Source organism: Apodemus sylvaticus, chromosome 1 (genome assembly GCF_947179515.1).
Source record: "Apodemus sylvaticus chromosome 1, mApoSyl1.1, whole genome shotgun sequence".
NCBI lineage: Eukaryota > Metazoa > Chordata > Mammalia > Rodentia > Muridae > Apodemus > Apodemus sylvaticus.
The window spans coordinates 86,441,339-86,458,953 of record NC_067472.1 but is presented as its reverse complement, the minus strand read 5'-3'; the positions used below and the strand labels follow the sequence as shown (position 1 = coordinate 86,458,953).

The 17,615-nt window shown below is 46.3% G+C and overlaps 1 protein-coding gene across 1 annotated transcript; it reads right to left on the bottom strand.

Moving 5' to 3' along the window:
- Positions 1-3,698: 3,698 nt before the first annotated feature.
- Positions 3,699-16,330, bottom strand: Umod (uromodulin). Its single transcript, XM_052175123.1, has 10 exons — positions 16,237-16,330; positions 14,689-15,468; positions 14,489-14,596; positions 12,270-12,478; positions 11,261-11,409; positions 9,462-9,707; positions 6,603-6,765; positions 5,975-6,056; positions 5,230-5,271; positions 3,699-3,763 (listed from the first exon to the last, which is right to left on the bottom strand). Exons 1-10 carry the CDS (start codon positions 16,328-16,330, stop codon positions 3,699-3,701), a joined length of 1,938 nt encoding a protein of 645 aa, XP_052031083.1.
- Positions 16,331-17,615: the final 1,285 nt, after the last annotated feature.

Sequence of the window (17,615 nt, the reverse complement as noted above, 5' to 3'; positions counted from 1 at the left end):
AAGCCAAAGTCATGTCCGTTCCCACCGAGTAAACACTAATAAGAAGGAAGCAAAAATGGCCAAAGCAAAGTAGACAGAAACCAAATGAGCTTGTTTGCTTGGTAGATATCCAATTCAGTTCCTGCTAGCTAATTGCATTAGAACACTTCTGCTTGATTCACCTGGGGCTGGGAAAGAAGGGAGGCAGTATGAGAGCTCTGATTCTTAGCACACAGTTTACCCAATTTTTGATGCAATGTTTAGAAAGGGCGAATTTCAGACGGAAAAGAGATGTCCAAGGCTTTTGAACAATATCAGCACCAGGGTAGCCTCTGAGTCTTCAAAACAAGTGGACTAGTCTAGGCACTGGCCAGCACAGAACTGTGAGAACAGCTTTAAAGGTTTGCTCAGATTCTGTCCCTTCCCTGAGTCTTCCAATGTCGAGCTCCATTGTCTCCTACGCACTCAACTTTATGTCTCGTTTTGTCTTTACTTGCCCACGTACTCTTGGACATGTGAGTCTGTCCTCAGGTGTAGTTGACTTGCCAGGAACTCCACTCTCACACACAATGGACTCTCGCTCTCTCAGCCAATATTAGAGAGGCATTTGCTCAGCTGACCCTCCTCTTCCTTGATAACTCGCTCTAGCTTGTATCAAGCTGACAGAAAACCAACCAGGACAGAGGGCTTCAGTCTACCAATGCAGAGACCATACATAGTACAGAATTTAGTCTGTGGCAGTGGGAGCCTGTGGCAGAGTTCCGTCACATTATGAAAAAACAGGAAGTAGAGAGCAAGACAGGAAGTCAGCTCAGGCCTAACCTTGAAAGGTGTAATCTACTTCTGGCAACTGCACCCCACCTCTTAGAGGCTCCATAGCATCTCAGATAATATCACCATCTGGAAAACACATGTTGGAAAGAGGGACCTGTGAATACCATTTCAGAGTCAAATGAAATTTATCCACAGGCTGAGCCCCAGCTTGTATGACTCTCCTGAGTTTCATAGCCAGTCCCTACTTCCTGTTTGACTTCTCTTCCTGGGTTCAGACACTTGAGTGTCCCCAAAACTCAACAGCTTCCAATCTGAGCTCATCAGCAATCCTGACTCCTCTCCTGCCCCTGTGTCTACCATCCACCTTGGTCAGTGGTAACACTGCTCCCCAGCCTTCCAAGCTAGAGGCTTGACTTTCTCCTCTCATCCTTTACTTCCAGAAAGCTTGACCCCTTGACTTCCTACATTTCAAATGTCTTGAATACTCTCTTCAATTTTACTTCACCAATCCAAGTTCAGGTCACCGTTGTGTGCCAGGGTGATTTTGGTGTTGGTTATGGGTCTCTGTGCTTTCATTTCTGCAGTTTTCCCTGTAACCTGTGTGATCCTTCACCCTCGCACTCTGCCCTGGGGCTCTGACCTTTTTTATACTTCCTACTTCTCCTCTTACTTTACTTTACCAGCTCTGCTTCAATGCCAGATTCTCTGGGCTCTTTCTCATCTCCAAATGCTTGTGTAATCTTTCCCTTGTCCTGGTTGCCTCATGTTTGCCACCTCTTCCAGGAAGCCTTCCCTCACCTACATCCTGTTTGACCCTCTGTTCTGTTCCCAGGACTCTCAAAGACAACTCAAATCACATTGGCTGGCCTAATTACTAATCTGCCCATTGAGTCTTCAGGCATTTGTGAACAGGAATTTTGATCTTTACTGAGAAAACATTTGGTTAATAAACAAATGGGTAAAAGCAAATGTGTAGGCTAAGCCTCCTCTTGAGAGTCTTGCTTTTGGTGTGTAGGTGTTGGTCAGCCTTGGTGGAAAGACACAAGGTCCAGCATATTCGCACCTGCTGTCCCGGCTACCTGTCCACAGCCGATGGTTCAGTCCTTTACTCTCTCAGCCTCTGCTTGTCAGAGAGACTGTGCCCTGTCATTCTATGTGGGACAATACTCCAGTTACACTCATATGTGGCCCTTTCTCTCCTCCCCAGTGATTGCCATCCCTTGCCACATTTCATGGTTATTGATATCAAAGTATCTTCCTTACCGAATAGCTCTATTTTGGTAATTTCCTATTTCCTCATTCCTGTAAATGTATCTGGCATTTAATTTGTGCCCAAAATATCTAAGGGATACATTAAGATATGTAGCTAGGAGATAAAAACAAGTAAGGAGCTGGGCGGTGGTGGTGCACGCCTTTAATCCCAGCCCTTAGGAGGCAGAGGCAGGTAGATTTCTGAGTTTGAGGCCAGCCTGGTCTACAGAGTAAGTTCCAGGACAGCCAGGGCTACACAGAGAAACCCTATCTTGGGGGAAAAAAAAAACAAGTAAGGAAAAGACAAGAAAGGGGCAAAGACATCATTGTGATGTTTCTTCTTTGCCCCTCATCCAGCTTTTGTCTTAGCTGCTGCTCCTATTTCCCAGGGCCTAGACCTTCTCTTCAGGATCTGCTGCTCCCGAGTCACACCACAGACTGTACTGTATGGAGTCACCCAGTCCAAGCTGACCACAGACTGATTGTGGATGCGGCAGTATCAGACGAGCCTTTGAGCCACTTGCTTAGCTCTTGTATAATAGCAAGAGGCCTGCATAGTCTGTGTATGTCTGCGTGTGATAAGAGCTCTTAGCATAAGACACACTGTCCCAGCAGCCCTTGCTTCAGACTCCCAAGTTTGACTTTCCCTAGTCTCTGATAGGAGGCCAGGGAACAGCTGGGTCAGAGAAAAAAGTTCCCATCAGCATTGGTGACCTTTTTCTCTGGAGATCTCTGGGATCAGTGGGTGTCTGGTTCCTGTTCATGTATGAAGGCTCACAATGACTCTATGCCAATGGAAGGTGGATGGATGCGCTCCCCCCTACTGCTGAGGGTTGAGAAAAGGCAGTAGCCTTTTTTAGGATTAGCAAGTAAAAGCCCAGTGAACAGGAGTCCCAAGGAGGTACAAGACACCTCCCACTGCCTCTACATCTCTTAAGACCTGAGATCTATAAGGCAGGGACTGGCTCTGTTTCATCTGTCAATATTTCTTAGCACCAGTATAGGCCTAGAACATGTGGAGTCCTCAAAATTCATTTCCACAAAACCAAATGTGTCCTGTGAGGACATCAGGGTGGCCTCCATTGCAAAGAATCAGCCAGCTCCTGAGGTCTGTTAAAGTCTCCATTCCTGATGTCGCTGGCAGCTTTTGGAACTGCCCCCTGCCTATGTTCACTGCTATATCCCCAGAATATCTTAGTAACTAGCACGGTAGTGACTTGGCAAATGTTTATTGAATTGAAGGATGGATGAATGGATGGACAGGTGAAGTTCAGATACATTGTGTGTCTCATCTAAGATCACATAGTAGAACATTCATTGAGCCTAGTTCCTTGGAGCAACAGTGAAGTCCATAAAGATAGAGAAAGGTTCTGTTTTATCCCCACCATGTAAAGCCCAGCCCAATAGACAGTGCTCGAAGCAACTGTGTGCTCTGTAATGATTTGAATTAGTGACTCCAAAAGCTGATGCTTTAAACTTATTATTTTACCACGTTCCTTAAGGAGACAGGGGCTTCGTGTACAGACATATCACAAGTTTCATGTTGGTTTTGATGGCGAGGATTAAAGAAAAAGAGTACATGCAAGCTGCAGTCAGTGTGAGCTCCCTCTCTCCTGGCTGGTAACCAGCCTACATCCCCAACTCCTGGCCAGCAGGAAGTGAGCTGGGAGCCGCACCAGGTTTTCTGCTTTCTGTCAATGAATCATCAGGGTCACAGTGGCTGAGAGAAGGAGCAGCAGTAGCCAGATGCTCAAGAGCCCTGGAAGGAGAACGAATACAGGGATATGGCAGACGCTGGTGTGCTTTTGCGCAGAATAACATACAATGCTTTCCTACAGAATAGCCAAGAAGGAAGACCACTGTCTCTGACTAGGCCTTTAGGAGAAGGTGTCTGCTTTGGGTAGGAGAGTAGGCTCCATTCCATGTAGACCGGTTTGAAAATGGCAGTAGAGCCTCCTGAATACTTAGTGCAGACTCTCTTCTAGGACCTAACATATTCAGCCATCCCAGAGACCCTGGGGGACTAGTCACAGAGGACAAGCCTAAGTCACAGGAGCAGCACAACTGTCCAGCTCTGAGCTCAGTGTACAGAATTCACGATAAACTCCAGGTCGGTGTCACAGCTCTCTTAGATCCAGGTTCCACAAGCCAAGAAAGGCATCGGTTATGTGGATTCAATTGTTATCTGAAGTGTCAAATAATGCAGCAGGCATAAGAGAAAGGCCACAAAAATATCACCAGTTTCTGGCCTTTGTGGTCTGAGGCCTGAAGAAACAAATTCAGTTTGTGTCTGTCTGACTCAGTTGGCAAATAGTGGCCCTCAGCAAATATTTGTAGCCTGTGGGACAGCCCCTGAAGATGTTAGAGATGAACCTCAGCTTCAGGAAGTGCCAAGAAAAGGGCAGGGCAGATGTACATGACCTTGGGAAGCAGGCTTGAAATAAATATATGTAGATGATCGAGCAGCAAATATGCATGCATGCATAAAACTGCAGCTGTGTGTACATCTGTGCAAAAAAGACACAAAAACATATGATCTGTGTGTGCAGATATGAACGAATGCGATCAGCAAGTGCATTTATGAACATATGGGATCTGTATATGCATATGTGAATATTGTGATATGTGTACAAATATGAGTGTGCCTGGTCTATATGCATATATGAGTATGTACAGTCTGTGTGAGGATATGAGTATGTATGGTTTATACACAGATGTGAGTGTATATGGTCTGTGTGTGCAGATGTGAACATTTGTGATTCATGTATAGATGAGAGCATATGTGCTCTGTATGCCCTTGAATGTATGTAAAGATGTGAACGTGTGTGATCTGTGGGTATATGAGTATCAATGGTTTGTGTACAGATATGTGTGTAATCTGTGTGTAGATATGAGTATGTGTTGTTTGTGCATACATATGTGAGTATGCTTGTACAAATAGGATTGTGTATGATCTGTGTCTATACAGACACATACAAGTATGCATATAGATATAAATGTGTGTGATATCAAAGAGATATGAGCATGTATGCAAATATATCTGGATACTGCATTCTCTCAGGATGTTAGGTTATGCCTTTGTTTCTGCACACTACTGTGAGACAGCATCACAAATCACTGGCAGCTCAAGCTCTGAAGTTTATGCCCTCCACACTCAGACCCCCAGAGAGAAACCACAGAGGGATATTATGGGGCAGGTAACTATACAGAAAGAACTAAACTTACTCAAGTTGCTGGAAGCAGCCTTGGACACTGAGGCCTGGACACCTTTTGGGGAAACAGAAGGATCCGTGAGAAGTGAGGCATGTGACTTTGGAGGAAGCTGAGACAAGCTTCCCTCCAACTGCATAGTCCAGGTCATCTTTCTGAAACCAAAATCTGACCACACCTCTTTCCTGAACTGGATCATTCTAGAGCTCTACTCCCATTGACCTCAGAAGAATGCCTTAAAACCTATCATGATTTACAAAGTCCCATAGGGCTAGCTCCACCTACACTAGCCTATCCAACACCACTGTCCTAGTTTCCCTCAGTTCTCCTAACAGGGCAGTTTCTCCTTTGTCTTTCCCCATCACCAAGACTGGGTCTGGTTCCTTTGTCAGAACAGCCCCAAACTCTGTGTACATGTTCTTTCTGCACTAAGGCAACTGCAGTTCTACACAGCTAAATGCCATTTCCCCTACTAATCAATAAGATCAATAAGATTCAAGGCAGATCTGTTCTGCTTATCACCAGATATTAAACCACAGTAAGCACCAAAGCATGTCTCTGCAATGGATGAATGAATGAATGAATGAATGAATCCTTTACAATTGGTAAAAAGAAAAAAGCAAGGCAGCAGATAGCCCATCTTATGCTCAGAGAATCTACTGATGCTCATTCTTCCATTCCCAGTAACACCCAAGAAGCCAGGCTGTGCCACCTTGCCTCTTCCCCATTCAGAGGCATGATGGAAGAGTAGATCTCTCACCTTGTCGTGTGATGGGACCCAAGTTCAGGACACGGGTCTGATCTATGAAGTTCCCACTTCGCAATCTAGTACCAGAGCAGGTCTGTGGGGGGTGGGGGGAGGAGAATGACAGAAAATCACTCATGTGTGGGGAGGAAGGTTGAATGTGATCCTGCATGAGATGTGGGCAGCCAGGTCAGAAGAGCATCCTTCTGCCTCACACAGGAGCTAGGAGCTCACATCCCAGCCTGACTGCTCAGTGCAGGCAAGTCACTTGGGCTCTTTGAGTTTTTCCAATTGAGAAAGTAAGCGAGTATTGGTGAATTTCTGTGAAACTTGAACACATTCAAACACCTGAGTTGCACATAATGAATTCTGAAGGCTTAGCTCCTCTTATTGACAGACATGCTTGCAGCTTACAAAGAAGGTCAATTTATCAGCCAAGCACCCTGAGGTAGTCACTGCTTCCTAACTGTCAGGTCGACCAGGCGTCATGACTGGCCCTGCCCACTCTGTCTCGAAGCTCTGTGCCCTTATGTTAAGATAGAAAACCATCACAAATTCATGTCTCCTTTTATGCCTGTGGCCACATGTCTTGATGATAGAGATGGGCATCCCAGAAGACTGTTACGGTGGGTATATGACTCACAGGTTTACACTGTTCATTCATAGAGTCACATAGGTACACCTCGCAGTGAAGGTAGACAAGGTCGGAGTTTCCTGCAAACCGGAACATCTGAACAGAAAATCGGGCCTGAGAGGACTCGCCATTCTCTGTCACCTGAATGGTTGTATCTTCTGTATGTGGACATCTGAATGGGGAACATGAAGATATAATAGAGTTGGTTAGGCCATGACTCTGGAACTCTACTTCCTGGGTTTTAATGCTACATCATTACCTGTTAGCTGTGTGACTTTGGATATCCCATTAACCTCTCTGTGCCTCGATTTCTCCTCAGGCATACAGGAGTAATAATTATAGTCCATGTCAAAAGTAACTGTGAGAATTAACTTAGTTATTTTTTGCAAAGTGCTTAGAACAGTGTGTGACACACAGTATCTTTGGGTCTAAAAACATTGTTAAAAGTCTTTAACTACAGAGTTGGAATAATCCAGAAGTCATAAATTTCTCATTGCCAAGGAAATATATCCAAGAATCATTGTTTATTTTATGTATGCTATTGAGTGTGTGCCTGTTCAGCAGAAACCAGGGAGTCCTGCCAGCTCCTGAGCCAACACAAGTGTGTGTACCCAACTGCATTGCATGTAATGGTACCCAGAAATTCACAGGTGTACTGGCCATTCTAGGCAGGTAAAGTGGGTACCCCTGTTCCATTTCACATTTGTTAGAAGATAATTTAGAAGAAAGCTAGAATGTCAAATCAAAGAACCAAGAAAAGGATCATTCAGGGTGGCATTCACGCAGCATTGGATCACCACAATAGATCAGATTGAATCCTAGCATCCAAAACTCTACTTGACAAAAAATGAGGAGGGGGAAGAGGAAGAAAATGAAGAAGGAAGAAGATGGACGAGGGAGGAAGAAAGAAGAGGAGTAGAAGGATGAGGAAGGAAAGGAGGAAGGGAGAAGGAGGAGCAGGAGGAGGAAGAGGTGGAAGAATAGGAAATGAGGAAAAAGAAGAGGAAGTGGAGGAAGAGGAGGAGAAGGAGGAGGAGGAGAAGGAGAAGAAGAAGAAGAGAAGAAGAGAAGAAAAAGAGAAGAAGAAAAGAAGGAGGAGGAGAAGGAGGAGGAAAAAAGAAGAAAAAAGAAGAAAAAGAAGAAGGAGGAGGAGGAGAAGGAGAAGGAGGAGAAAAGAAGAAGAAGAAGAAGAAGAAGAAGAAGAAGAAGAAGAAGAAGAAGAAGAAGAAGAAGAAGCAGAAGCAGAAGAAGAAGACGACTTGAGATTAAACAGTATCCTATTCCAAAAGGGAAATCTATATTCAACTCAGCCCATAACAGCTCCAAATACTCAACACAAGCAGATATCCTAGTGTCCTCTCTGGTCACCCTCAGTGTCCTCGATTTGCCTCCTGTCTTGTGATGTTGTAATACTTCTCCATGACTCATAACACTCAGGCCAGCTTCCTTATACACCCACAGAGACACAAATACACATCACATTTCTTCCTGATTGTTTTTCAGAACATACTTGGTACAATTTTATACTCATGAAAAATAACTTTAGTGATTCCTGCAGAGCATGTGTTATTTATCCCCATGTTTGTTTGCATGAGAAAACAAACATCCAAGTACATGAGCTGACTTGCACCTCAGAGCAAGGAAATGGAAAAGCTAAGGATGGGACTCATATTCTTCTAATGCCCTGTCAAGATCACAACAACATTGTCACAATCCAGGTTGCCTGTGTGTCCCAACATCTGGATTGTTGTTTACTTCATCTTTTTTCTTTCTTATGATCACTCCTGTATACATTTTGATTATAAATACACATGGCAATCACTTTGAGTCACCTGTCATATGAACAGAAGAGATCTCACAAGTGAGAAAAACATTGTTAAACATGAGAGCTATCAGATGTTAGTTGGACACTATTACTATCAAGAAATTCTAGAACAGACTTCTATTTTATTATATGGATATTCTAAACAGGGTCAAAATTGGATGAGCACCCAACTGAGCATTTATCTTCTAGATAATCAGACTGACTCTAACAACTACCCTCAGGAAAGGGTAAGTCAAGGCCTCTTGGGAGTGCTGTCCTGCCTGCACCACAGGCAGAGAAGCCTCTCCCTCTGCAATTCATTCATCCAAGAGGCCTTTTCTCTCCAACACTGCACACCTCACTTTCATTCAACTGTCCATCTTGCCTTCTGAATTTAAGCTGTGTGAGTGTAAAGGGTTTCAACTCTTCTCCTCACCAGGGTAACCAGGACACCTGGTGATCAGCAAACTTTCAAAATATATGTTAATTAAGGTCTCTGGTGGAAGGGACAGCACACCTGTGCCCTCATGGTTTCAACTGCTCCTAAGCTGACCACACCAATTCCCTACTCTTTTCAGCCAGGTCCTCTCTACCTGCTGCTCTGAGCCTGCCTTTCCATCTGGTTTCTTAATATTTTCTGAGTCATGGATGCCCACGTGGCACTCCAATGAATGTATGAAACCCTCTCCAGATATAATATTTTATTGTATAAAACAAGATCTTTCAAGAATACAAAGAAAAAAGTTAAATTGAAGTTCATCTCTTAAAATGTTTTAAAAAATCATTTGATATGTGCTTCTTATACTTGCAAAACCATATTTGATAATTCATTACATAATATGATCTAGGAAGGATCCTAATGAATTAGCACATAAAAATTAAGGGATAGTATAAGTAGATCTGCGTGTTATCAAGCCCTTCTGTGGTTTTTTGCCTATATTTGGGGTGGGTCAGAATGCTAAGTTTAAGCTACAGGATTGTGAAGATTTATTCACCCCCCCTAATTATAAACACATCTCCCCAGACCCCATTCATGAGCCCCCAAATAGGACCAACTGCTTTACCTGTCCTGGATAATGAAGTATTTCACAGGGTCTGTGGAGTTGCTACTGGGCGTGGCATAACAGTTGGTCATTAGCAGTACAAACCGGGACAAGTCACCCTCATCCAGCATGGTGCCCACATACAGAAAAGCCTCAGTGGACAGCATCACAGAAGGACCTTGGTAAGGCTGTGTGTAGGTAGGGCTCTGGAACAGTGCCATCCGCACAGTGAACTTGCCTGTCCCACCCAAGCTGATGTTCAGGGCACTGTAGAGGAAGAAGAGCTAAGTTGAGAACACTCATAGTTGGCTACCCTTTCTGGTCAGCAGTCTTGTTTGGTTCCTTGCAGCTATCTGGCATTCTTATTCAGTGGCAGCACCGAATCCCTCCCCACAGCTTAGGAAACTGCAGTGAGCACTCAGGGGCATGGGATGCTGGGAAGAAACATGCTCCAGTTGAGTAGATCTGAAGTGGCACTGAGGGTTCTACATCTCTAGCAAGCTGCAATGATGTTGATTTTACAGATCCATAGGCCATGTCTTGAGTATCATGACCAGTGCACTGCTAGTCTCCCCTCGATACCATTCTTCAAAATAGGACAAATTCTTGAGGGGCCTGACTGAACTTCTTAAGTCTCAGCCTTCAAAAGGCAGAAAGAGATGAGCTGTTGGGAGTCATACAGACTTGAATTCTGAGGCTCCATCATGATGTTACTTTCAGTACCTACAGGAGACTGGGTCTTATAAATGGGAGGCTAGCCAAGTAGTACTCTATTCAATAGCCCAAAGTAAGCAAGTCAGACACATATCAGCCCAGAACTCTTCCCTTCTAGAGCAGTAGGTCTCAACCTGTGGATCACAACCCCTTTGGCAAACCTCTATCCCCAAAACATTTATATTATGATTGATAACACTAGCAAAATTATAGTTATGAAGTAGCAACAAAAATAATTTTATGGTTGGAAGAGTCACCACAACACGAGGAAATATATTAAAGGGGTTCAGGATTAAGGAGGTTGAGGACCACTGTTTTAGGGTTACTGAAATACTCTGATGAGATGTTTCCTATAAAGCATTTAACATGATACTTAGCCTAGAGCAAATGCTCAATAAAAACTAGTGATTGCAACTGTTCTCTTTCCCAACATGAACATCAGTGGCTTGTGACTCACCATAAGACACTTTCAATTTTATTTAGCAATGGAATTCTATTTTTTAAAAAATTGAAATGGATGGAATTTTTCTGGTTTACCTCTCCAGCTACTTTTGTACCCAAACAAGGCAGCTCTAAAGAGCATGATCTGTAAGTGCTTCTTTAATAAGACATTTTCAATTCAGAGAAGGATTAAAAACTGAAATCTAAAGATGAGATATGACTGCCCAGAGTGCCCTCCAGAAGCAAGGCCGCCCAATCCTTCTGAAAAGACAGAGACTCCTATTTTCTTCACCTTTGTAGAGTATCATTGTCCTAAGAAAAGCAGTGGAAGTGTTGTTAAAGCCCCCGGGCAATGGGAGCAGGGATCCCCCAAGGCTATCCAGTTAATGTATGGCAAAGCCTGGACTGGAATCTGGATTCTGGAATTCCTCACTAGGTGTCTCCATTAAGTAATCCTGCCTCCCAGCCTCCAAAGCCAGTTCCTATTTGGCAAGGCAGCTGAAGGGTTTGGCATGGCTAAGGGTCTGAGGGTCTGATGGGGTGAAGGTGAGGGGCTGAGGGTTAAGGGGATGAGGAGCTGAAGAGGTGAGGGGGTGAGGGGCTAAATGGGGTCAGGGATATTGGGTGGAGCCCCCAGGAGCACTGGAGGTCCTTGATGGCCTCACCTGACCATGGGCTGTAGAGAGGTCTTCAGGCTGACTTTCATGTCCAGGGGGTAAGAGCATTCAAAGTTGATTCTGATGTTGATGTCCCGGATGATGATCTCTTTTGCCAGGTAGAGGGTGTTGCTGTAGGTGGCGTGGGTTTCATTTCTCTGCGTTGGGGGAAGAGGAGTATGAGAAAGGGTGGTGAGACCCTGAGGAGGGTTTCACAGTCAACGCGATTGTCTGTGGACACCGGAACGCTGCCCTATCTGTCTCTGTGCCACAACAGAAGTAACATTAGGAGAAGACATCATGTTCTAGATTCCCAAGCTACATCCTCCTCCTGCATCATCCCGGCAATGCTTCCAATGGCCTGAAGTAGCAGGACTGCTGAATCCCTGCTTCACGGATGAAGGGATGGGCGTTCACCGCTCCCTAGGATCTGAGTATGGCCCTGCAGAGAGTGGGATCTACAAAGCCTGGGCTAGTTTCAAAATGGCAGGTTTTCTCTTCAAAACTAAAAATCATATGCAGGCTATCACTAATTTCTTTGTACACTGTCTCTAACAAATGACAGTTTCTTCTTTCCCACCTGTCCTGTTGCTCCTTCCCACTTTCTTTCCAGAGATGAAGGAGAGAAGAGAAAGCCAGGAACCAGCCACACGAACATCTCTGGGCTGATCTCTGCAGATGGTTCTGGCGGGGTGAGGCTCTTCTCCAGAATCCCTGGACACAAACCGGCTTGCCTCTGGTCCCAGTGTTGACCTTACTGACTGGAAGCCATCACTACCAGCCAAGCCCTACCTTTCCCATCTGAAAAATGGGCAGTCATCTTTATAGCTGGAGCTTAGGTGTGACACGTGGATTAATTTAATCCTCTCAATACCCTACAGAGAAGTAACAATTCCTCCATGATGAAGTTATTCAGGCAGGTCATACAACTCACCCAAAGCTCATATAAGCAGTGGACTTGGGGCTTAACTAGGCACCAACTACTCCAACCCTGTTGTCTCTACTGGCAAAGACTTACCCTCAATACTGTCCCACAGGGACCATCCCTAGCAGGGGTCACTATAGACATCCAGTCTCTGTCACCCCTCTCACTGAAGCCTGAGCATTGTCTGTCATTCAGGTACATGAAGACCTTCATAAAGCCCAAACTCTGTAGCTGGCACTTGCTGAGGGACATCTTGATGTCATTGGCCCCACAGTCCAGCCTGTGCTCCAGGAGGGAGACATCTGAAAATGGTCAGGAACAACAGGATTAGGAACCTGTGCCTCTGGGGCCAGGCATGTCCCCAGGGGCACAGCATGTTCACTGGGCTGGCCACCAGATGGTGGCACTTAAGATGCCTTCAGCTAATTACAGTCCTCTCTCAGACAAAACTGAGTTATGAGCATCGGTGGGTGGGTCCAGCCACCGCCACCCGGGTCCATGTTCCTTTAAGAGTCAATGGTATACAAAATTTAGGTTAGTTTGAAGGTCTTTCATTCATCCATTGTTAAACACCAAACCCCTATGACAGGGAAAAATAGAAAGAAGAAAAAGTTTATTGCCATTTTGGGGGGGTCTCCTTGCTACATACAGGTGCCAGTCCCCTCACTGACAGTGACTCTGTGCCATATACTGGTTAGTTTCTCTCTTGGACAAAGAATAGGCTCAGGGTTTGGAGTAGGTTATGAGGAAAGGCTAGAAAGTTTTCTTATTAGTCAAGTATTTGGGGGTTGATATTGGGGTAAAGGTGTTTGCTGCCGAGCCTTACTACCTAAGTTCAGTCCTTAGGACCTGTACGGTGGAAAACCAGAACCAACTTCCAAAAGTTGTCCTCTGCCCTTCACTCATGTGCTATAGTACTTTAGGCCCTCCTCATGTATACATGACTCTCTCTCTCTCTCTCTCTCTCTCTCTCTCTCTCTCTCTCTCTCTCTCTCTTCCTCTCTCTTTCTCCCTCTCTCTCCCTCCCTCCCTCCCTCTCTCCCCCTCTCTCTCCCTCCCTCCCTCTCTCCCCCTCTCTCTCCCTCTCTCTCCTCTCTCCCCCATCCCTCCCCTCCCTCTCTCTCCCTCTCTCCCCCTTCCTTCCCCTCTCCCTCTCTCTCTCCCCCTTCCCTTTCTCCCTCTCTCTCCCTCTCTCTCCCCCTCTCCCCTCCCTCCCCTCTCCTTCTCTCTCTCCCTCTTTTTCTCCCTCTCTCCCTCTCCCATCTCCCTCCCCCTCTCCTTCTCTCTCTCTTCCCCCTCCCCTTCTCTCTCCCCCACTCCCCTTCTCTCTCTCTCTCCCCCCTCCCTCCCAATCTCTCTCTCCCTCCCCCTCTCCCTCCCAATCTCTCTCCCTCCCCCTCTCCTTCTCCCTCTCTCTCTCCCTCTCTCTTCCCCCCTCCCCTTCTCTCTCTCCCTCCTCCTCTCCCTCCCTCTCTCTTTCCCTCTTCCTCTCTCTCTCCATCTCTCCCTCTTCCTCCCCTTCCCCTCCCCTTCCCCCTCCCTCTCCCTCCCCCTTCCTCTCTCTCTCTCTCTCACACACACACACAAACACACACAGACACACACACACACACACACACACCATGCACATAAATAAGTTTAAAACCTTTGTTTTTTTTTTAAATAATTCACTTTTGAGTCTTGTTAAAGTATTTTACTAAAGCACTAGAGAAGTGTACTAACTTCCCTTCCATTGTGTTCCTTTTTACAGCTAACCTTGTGAGGTGTGATCTGCAAATGCAGTATGAGTGCCCACACCCTGAACTAACCTCAGGGAAGCAAGCACCACCAATTTGGAGAGGACTATGTTCCTCATAAAATTCACCATACAGAGAGTACTTGGATACCAGCAAAATCAGACCATTGAGCATTGCTCATGACCCAAGTCTGGGAGAGACTTAGCCATCTTCAATGACACCGTGAGAAAGCAGGATGAGAGAGGGCCAGTGCCTTGTCCTGCATCCCACACTGGCCATAGAACTACTGCAATCAGTTTCTGATGTGGCAGGTGACTCTGCAGTTTCTGGTTACCTAGTGGGCCTGCCACGGGGTCCTCAGAAAGAAGACACTGAACAGGAAGAGGCCGTGCCCGGTCCCTACCCTCTGAGGACTTTGGAGCCAACTGAGGGGGAACCCCCAAACTGCCCAGGCTATTAGTGACCTTTCCAGCTCACTGACTGGATATGTGTCCTCTGGGTCACGGACCCACACCAGCATAAGCCTCATGGCTAAGTGCTGATCATTTTCTCAATAAATCTCCCTCTGGGTCTCACCTGTGATGTTGAAGTTCTGTTTACACTGGCAGCGCCATCTGCCTTCATCTGATATGCAATCTTCATCTACCCTGCATCCTTCGCAAGTCCCCTCCACAGAGCTAGGATCTGCAATATTACCAATATATATAGTCAACAGCTTGTACCTTAAGACGGACGCACCCCTATAGACTAAGGATGCAGAGCACTGCAAGACTCACCGGTGCAGTAAGCCAGATTGCACTCAGGGGGCGCTGTCAAGTTGTAGACATAGAAGCCACCTGGGCAAGCCTTCACCTGGATCTCTGTGGACCACTGGCAGCAGTGGCCGCTCCAGTGTGCGCAGGCCTCGCGGCTCACAATGCCTTCTCTGCTCGAGGGATGAGAGCCATTGAGCCACATAGGTGCAGCCGTGTTGCATCTCAGAACTGGCACACAGGTCTCAGCCATGCGAACGCCACCCTGTCCTGTGAACCGGTACCAGCCGTGCAGACGAGAGTCACACGAGTAGCCCGCACCATACTCTGTGCTGCGCCAGTACTCAGACAGGGTCTCGTATGCATTGCAGGGATCTTGGCACACCAGATTTCCATCCGGGCCCTGGGGCAAGCAGTCCATCCCTGGCTCGCAGGAGCCCGGGGAACACTCACAGTACCAACCATCCCCTCTAAAGCCCTCGGGACACACACACGAGTAGTTGCCTTCCGTGTTGACACAGGTGGCCAGGGTATGACAGTTACTGAGCCCCGGCTCTATGCACTCATTCACATCAGTGCAGCTCAGCTCAGGCGTCAGACGAAAGCCATCCTGACAGGAGCACTCGTACGAGCCCAGTGTGTTCACGCAGGTGCTATTGGTGCAGTTGTGAGTCCCCGGAGTGGCACACTCATCCACGTCCTCACACAGCAGCCCATTGCCTGTGAAGCCTGCCTGGCAGGAGCATGTTGTGACCACCCCATCCATCATGCAGGTGGCGTTGTTGTGGCATTCAGAACACTTTCCTGCGGACAAAAGAACCCAGCCTCAGAACAGCAGCAGCTGCACATGCCCGGGCACAGACTTCCTTGCTTTTCATGACTTGTTACACTGTTGATACCTTTGAACCCCACCCATCCAAGGTCCTGAGTAGAGTCCTCTATTCATCTACTTTTCATTCTGGAGCTTACTAAATCCTCCCCAGTGCATACTCCCTCACCCCCGCCCATATCCATTTTTATTTTCTTTATTTACAGAAAAGAACACGGAGATTCAGAAAGAGAACAAGGCCCTTGCAAGTTGTCAAACAGGGCACTTGCACATGGCCTGAGCACAGAACATGTGCTCTTAACCATGGCCTCACAATTATATTTAGCGTAATTCCAGAGTACTCCAGAGTACAAGGCAAAGCTACCCCCATGGGAAGACTTCACACTTACTGGAGAGGTGAGTCAAATCTGTTATATAACTGGGCATGCTTGGGACTTTACTGTGACGTGCAGAAATGATTCAGAGATGTTCTAGCCCCTTGATCTACCATGAGCATCACCCACAAATTGTTGTTACTAATTCAGAGTCCCAGGCCTCTTGCTAGACCTACTAAAGCAGAATTTGTATCTTAACAAAACGTCAAAGTGAGGCCTGTGCTCATTATAATCTGAGAAATGGACTTAGAATAAATATCGCATTGTGTGCTAAAAAAAAGGGATTAAAATTGCTTCTGCAAAGGGAATATTGCTACACACACACACACATGTACAAGCACACGCATGTACAAGCACACACACACTTACTTGCTTCTGCTAAGTCACTGGCTCCAGCTGCAACGACCCAGGGGGTGACCACCGCTACTAGCAGCATCCAGGTGAAAGGGAGCAGCCGCCCCATCCTTTCTTTACACACTGTCCTCTCCTTCTGCTGCTGGAAACACCTGCCCAAAGGCTAGGAGAGTTTGGGCACTTTGGATTTCCCTTGTGTTTCTGATGCCTGAAATCCTGAGAACAGAGATGGGTGAGGCACACGCATGATCTAACTCCCTTTCCTGTGGACAGAAGAAATGCTTTTGTTGTGTACCATCGACATGGGTCAGAAAACAGCATTTATATAGACCAGGAGGCACCGTTTCTATGGATGAGGGAGACTGTGTGGTGCTCTAACTCTAGGTTTGGTAGGTTTCCAAAGCCTCTGTGGAGACACCCCTATGCCCCATGACCCGTGCCCATCCACCAAACCTCCACATGGTACACATTTTGAAGAACTGAATCTTTCATTTGGAGCAAAAAGTGGCAAGATGATGTCATGCTCAGGACTTATATCTTACTAGAGAGAGCCTTGGAGTTTTACTGGCGGTTCTCGATTACCTGAACTTAACAGTTTGCTCACACCTGCCTATTCCTTTAACAAACATTTATTGAGTGGCTGCTATGTGCCAGACAAGGTGCTAGAGAGCAAGGAGAATCATGAATATAGTCTACGTCTTCATACAACTCATGTAAAGAAATGACAAGAGATAAGGAATTTTAGAGAGGATTAACTTTATAGACATATATAATTACAATTCATACCAGTATTTCCAAAACGACTGTGGTTGCAACAGGTGAAATAATTTCAGATGGATACAAGTGTTACCCTAAGTTTTACAGCAGCTGCTAGGATGGCATGATGGTTAGCACGGGCGGCTAAACTTCCTCCCCCACTGCCCTGAAAGAGAATGGGATTAGATAGAGGAGAAGTGGCTGTGGGGGTGACAGCTCCAGACAGCCTTACCTGAACCCAGGCCAGGACTGGTCCATTCACAAGGCAGTGCCTGTGATCAATATATACACGTCTGCCCTAGGCTGGCCCTCTCCCCCCAGTTATCCTCTGCTTCTGCCCCTCGAGATTGTTTCTGGGGGGGGGGAGTTTTTCTCTCCTTTTGGCACAGAGTTCACCTTTTCCAAGCCACCAGGCTGTTGTTGTTAGTTTTTCCCCTGTTAGTTAGAGACACAAAATGATTGACATTGGGGTCACACCTGTGCCTGGAAATACAAGGTCTCTGTTTGCACCTTTTGGCAGCAAGACATTCCTCAGTTAGACATTAACTGGCAAAACAGTGCCAAAGTGCTGGGCCTTTTCTTGGATCTGGGCAAGGACGAGGTGGACCCAATGCCAAGGGACCAGGAAAAAGACAGTA

Bases quoted from the DNA above. Each gene is read 5' to 3' on its own strand.
- Umod (XM_052175123.1), bottom strand. From the start codon at position 16,330: ATGGGGCGGCTGCTCCCTTTCACCTGGATGCTGCTAGTAGCGGTGGTC. The intron at 15,469-16,236 runs GTAAGTGTGTGT...TTTTGTCCGCAG, and splicing joins CAGTGACTTAGCAGAAGCAA to GAAAGTGTTCTGAATGCCAC. The intron at 3,764-5,229 runs GTAAGTTTAGTT...TTCTCCTTCCAG, and splicing joins GGCTGCTTCCAGCAACTTGA to GGCTCTTGAGCATCTGGCTA.